General features: G+C 32.9%; 1 protein-coding gene across 1 annotated transcript; it reads right to left on the reverse strand.

Annotated features, from left to right (window-relative positions):
• Window positions 1-565: 565 nt before the first annotated feature.
• Window positions 566-4,681, reverse strand: LOC145149384 (AMSH-like ubiquitin thioesterase 3). Its single transcript, XM_079075208.1, has 14 exons — window positions 4,460-4,681; window positions 3,708-3,772; window positions 3,537-3,612; window positions 3,219-3,419; window positions 3,044-3,126; window positions 2,862-2,964; window positions 2,727-2,773; window positions 2,333-2,657; window positions 2,170-2,259; window positions 2,025-2,087; window positions 1,863-1,937; window positions 1,096-1,158; window positions 960-1,012; window positions 566-853 (listed from the first exon to the last, which is right to left on the reverse strand). The coding sequence occupies exons 1-14, from the start codon at window positions 4,574-4,576 to the stop codon at window positions 679-681; spliced, it is 1,536 nt and encodes a 511-aa protein (XP_078931334.1). The 5' UTR covers window positions 4,577-4,681; the 3' UTR covers window positions 566-678.
• Window positions 4,682-5,337: the final 656 nt, after the last annotated feature.

Genomic DNA, 5,337 nt, shown 5'->3' on the forward strand with positions numbered 1-5,337 from the left:
CATTACCTAAAACACTATTCACACTCGCATCCACAAAATGACTAGAATGTTTTTAATAATTCCAACTTCTAACAACATAAACAAGTTTAGCCATTTCTAGCCATTTCTTCTTTGCCATTGTCCATTTATGGAGATTGTTTGTTTGAGAGCTTAACTTGACTTCCCAATGTAAATCTGGCTTTAGCGTCTTTCTTGTTGGACTTCACCAACACTTTCCTGATATACTTCACCTAACAAAGTTTTATAGTACGTCATGCTCTATTTCTTACTATGTTCATGCCAAGTATTTGTCTAACTGCTCCCAAGACCTTAAACTTAAACTTTTGAGACAATTGTGTCTTTACCCACTTGATCTCCTTCATGTTTGATATATCTACCAACATGTCATTAACATATAATAACAAGATAATGTATGAGGAATCAAACTTATTCATCTAAAATCAATTATCCACCTCATATACCAAGTACCCATTCCTCTATACGAAGTTGTAAAACTTCAAGTATAGTTATCTTGGTGCTTGCTTCAATCCATACAAACCAAAGGCTTAGATACAAAACAAGAAAATTTTGAATTTGTTGAACGATTGAATAATCAAATCTCATCTTTGCAACACCAAGTTTCAGTCAAAAAATACTTTACATTTAAAACATTATATACCCGCAATAAAAATATGATTTTCAACGAAGATCTAAAACATCAAATCTCAAAGTCTCGTTGATATAAACATGAGAACAATGCTCATAAATAGGGCTACCATCATCAGGCTCCTCATGTGGATGAAACCCACGTTGATCACAGTTTCTGATTAAATTAACTCCACCAGGATCCGAAAGATGAAATATACCATGTGGGCTACAACATTTAATAAATTTTAAATTTGTATCAAGAATAATGTTTCAACTTTTAATATGAAAAGTAAATTCAAGGATCAATAGTATAGTTGATTAAAAAAAATTACCAGGATTCATCAGTGGGAGCCATCACAATTGCAATTGCTTCCGGAAGCATAATCTGAGATTAGGTAAAAAAAATTAATTTTGAATATAAATAAAAGTTGTTTTAGTAAATGAAGTACAGAATATGTTGTATTTTACCTGATATGAGTAATGAGTGTGTAGGTCTACTGATGACATGAAACAGCTTTGTGTTGGGTGAGTCTGAAAAAAAGATTAATATTTTCATCATTATTCTGTGTATATATTAAAGAGCAAATTACATTTTTGGTTCTTATGTGTAGCCGGTTTTTGCAATTTTGGTCCCAACAAGTTTTCTTTTGCAGTTTTGGTCCTTATTTGAAGTTCTTGTAATGTTTTTTGTCCTTGTTCCAAGTAAAATGACTATTTTAGGTCCCTTACTATAGCTGGTTTATGCAAATTTGGTCCAAAAAAATAGTCATTTTACTTGGGACAGGGATCAAAAGTGTTACAAGAACTTCAAATAAGGACCAAAATTGCAAGAGAAAAGTTTTTGGGACCAAAATTGGAAGAGAAAAGTTTTTGGGACCAAAATTGAAAAATCAACTATAATGAGGTACAAAAAATTATAATTAACTCTTATATGCTTATAGCAACTTTCGTCCCAAAAGGTTGTCTTTCAATTTTGGTCCTTATTTAAGGTTCTTGTAACGTTTTTGGTCCTTGTTCTAAGTAAAACGACTATTTTTGGCCCCTAAGTATAGCTGATTGTTGTCCCAAAAATAGTCATTTACTTGGAATAGGGACCCACAATGTAACAAAAACCTCAAATAAGAACTAAAATTGCAAGAGAAAACACTTTGTGACCAGAAATGAAAAAATCAGCTATACTCAGGGACCAAAAATGTAACTTACTTTAAAACAAAATAAAAGAAGCATCCACTTACATGAATCCATCCAAGTTGGAAAAGAGAACGCTTATCTTGAATCTCAAAGATATCTTCTTCATTCAATGTTTGGCACTGAAGATCAAAGTAAAATGCTTAATTACTGAAAACACAATTTATCAATTATCACATACTCCATAAGATATAAAAAAAAGTTCTTACAGAATCAGAAGTTGACTCCTGTTTTGGTATTATAAGTGTAGTGATATTAAACACCCTGTTTTTCTACAATCACAATAAAATAAACCAATAATTACAAAATCAGTCCAAAAAAAAATCCCCTTTATTCAAAACAAATTAACCTTACCAAAAAACCCGCAAGAACACCACACGTTTCCAAGTTCTTTCTAGTATTTTCCTGAGCCAGTCTGAGAAAATCTTGCATCATTTTCAAAGGCTACACAAAAATCAAACAAAACATTACTTTCTAAAACAGAAAATAAAATTAATTTAAAATAACAATATCTTACAATATGCAAATGCTGGTATCCATTAGCACTGGGTGTATTATCTTGAAAAGATTTTGCGGGTCCCGGTCTTGGATCAGCAACTCTTGTTGGAGAAATTGGAGTCTGCTGAGGTTGCACACGAGCAAGAACAGGAGGGGGAGAAGGTTGTCTGATAATATTTTCAGAGAAAAAATCACTGCTGTCAAAATGTACACGTGGCTGCTGAGGTGGACGTGTCCAGCTACCATCGTCCAATGAGAGCACTGATTCCATAGTTGAGGTTGTTTCCATTCCTGAGTTGGCATCTTTAATTCCCATAGTGTCACTTTGCATAGACTGAATTAAGCTATAACCACAATGAAATACAGGTTAAATAATAGGATAAAATTTTAAAGTGGATAAAATAAATACTGACCTTAAATTTTCATTGGTATTTAAGTCGCTATATGCTGGATATTGTACCTGTGTTCCATGTTATGATTTAGTTGATAATATAGATTAAATTTTAAAGTAAAAATGTAGGAAAACTGAATTACACATTAACTAACACCTTTATCTCTGTGTTAGGAGTTGACCATTGACCACGAAGACCATTAGGACCTAAAAGAGAATGTCTTGATAGTGTTTCTTGTTTGGGAGGTGGCAACAGAGAACTGTAGATAGGGTAAAGCTAAGGATTTGTAACAAGAGAATGAAAAATTGCATTTTTGATATAAATAGTTAAATACTTACAGCTTTTGAAACTGCATATCAATAGGACTTGATTGTAAATGTAAGTTTTCATGAGTGGAGGGTAGAATGGGCTTTTTTAATGACTGCAATAAAATAGAAGCATAAGAGGTATTAAACAAATTAACAAACACCTAATTAGATCTATTTGGATAAACATGACAGTAGAAGATATTACCTGATTACTATCTGATCTAAAAGGAAAATTTTTATTTAAATCTGGCAATTGAAAAGAAGAACCCCTTGACCCATTTTGGTTTTTTAGAATGTCATTTTGTGGATAATCTTCTGTTCTTGAATGAGCTTTGTTCAATCCACCCACTTGACGATCAACTTCTGGTTTTAAAGATTCTAATTCATCTAACACCCCTAAAACTTGCTGAAAGAAGAGAGAAAACAAAAAGTCAAAAAGCATGACTAATAACTCAAACTAAACTTTGCAAATACAGTATGAAGTGTGAACTATTCTTGAAGGTTAATGGACCATGTTATTCACCTTCTTGCAATATGCTCTTTCTTTTAGGCATAACACTTGGTAATCCCGATGAAACGTTATAGTATCTAGGACCAAACTGGAAAGTTTCAACCACAGAGTAAGCAAATGGTTAGATGTGAAGATGCAAGAATCATGTGGAAATATAGAATCCAATTTTGACTTTGTCTTTACCTTGAATATCTTAGAAGTATGACATACAAATCAATTATATTCTTTTCCTCACGATAGATTCGTGCCTGCATGTAAAGAAAGTTTGGTGAAGGTGTTCTAAAATGTTCCAATCACTTCATCCCACAAAAAGCACACAAAATTCTTTGAAATGATACAAATTGTAGGACAAATTATCTAAATTTTAAATAAGTTAGAAACAATATTATCAAATCAACATGGATACCAATGGAAATAGAGTAAGGTATCAAACCCTAAAAGCACTCATTGACGGGGGAAAGCTCCACACAGGTGGTATTCTCATGGCTAGAGGTTAACTTATATGGCTACACCTCCTGTTTTGGATATTGTTCTAAAAAGGTGTCACTATAGATACAATTGCACAATATTATCAGGCGCGTTAAAGAGGTCTCCGCAATTTCTAAATTTTAGATTTCGAGATAGAAGAAACTGAAAGAACAGATCCTATATGAACAATCCTTTGTGTGAGCAGCTTTATACTATCACCACTATCAATGAACACTAAAAAATCAATTCAATTATTTAGCACGACAATTAAGAAATCATCAACGGATTAAAGTGCTAAACTAGAAAACAGTGTTCAAGATTCTAAACCCTAAGCAACATAACGACTAAATCAAATTGATCAGCTTAAAATTGAATCATGTGGAGTAGCAGTTGAAACTTGTATTCGAAGCAAATAGAAACATGAGAATTAAAAAAACTGATGCATCATCAGTATTATGCGATGATACCTGTTTGAGAAGATTATCAGCGATCCGGTAATAGTTACGAAGAGGAATTCGATCGTCGACTTCCTTCTTACGAGCCATTTCGTTAACATCGATCCGTTTCGCGAGAGGAGGCCTCATACTTTTTCCGGCGAGAAAAGTCGGTTAAGTTTGAAAGGAATTTATCCCGGGAAGTGTCGCCGGAAGACCATACGAGACAATTTCGAGAATGAGCACATAAAGGAATCTTGTCAAGCAGGTAAACTAATAATTAAATAAGGGTTTTAAAGATAAATATGTATTTTCTTTATTATTATTTACATTTTCTTTGGTTAAACTAACAATTAAAATAAATCAAGGGTTTTAGTAAGAGTGAGCAGTTGGACGTGTGGACCGGACCGGACCGCACCGTTTTCTTGGACCCTGGGTCGGTTCTCGGTTCTAGAATTTGAGTAAAACCGGTCTGGTTTTTTTACCGGTCCGGTCCGGCCAGTTCCGGGTAAAAACCGGTTTTGGACCGGCTTATTTTTAAAAAAATATGTATTTTGTGAAATTCTTTAAACAAGCATATTTCATTTGTTTTAAGTCGAATTGACATGCGGTTTTTTCCAACGTGTAATTTAAAGTTTGTAGATGATTTTAGACTATAGTTTTATTATTTTTGGTGTTATATTTGAGTTACAATCCTTCAAAGATGAGATATCAAAGCTGAAATATTTCAGCTTTTCAGCAACAAATTTAAACTTTTGTATTCTGTGAAAAATTTTAAACAAGCATATCTTGTATGCTTTAAGTCGAATTGACATATGGTTTTTTCTAACGTGTAATTTAAAGTTTATAGATGAGTTTAGGTTATAATTTTGTTATTTCTGGTGTTATATTCAATGAGTTACAATCTTTCA

This window comes from Lactuca virosa, chromosome 1 (genome assembly GCF_052849685.1).
Source record: "Lactuca virosa cultivar CGN04683 chromosome 1, Lactuca_virosa_CGN04683_v6, whole genome shotgun sequence".
NCBI classification, from domain to species: Eukaryota; Viridiplantae; Streptophyta; class Magnoliopsida; order Asterales; family Asteraceae; genus Lactuca; species Lactuca virosa.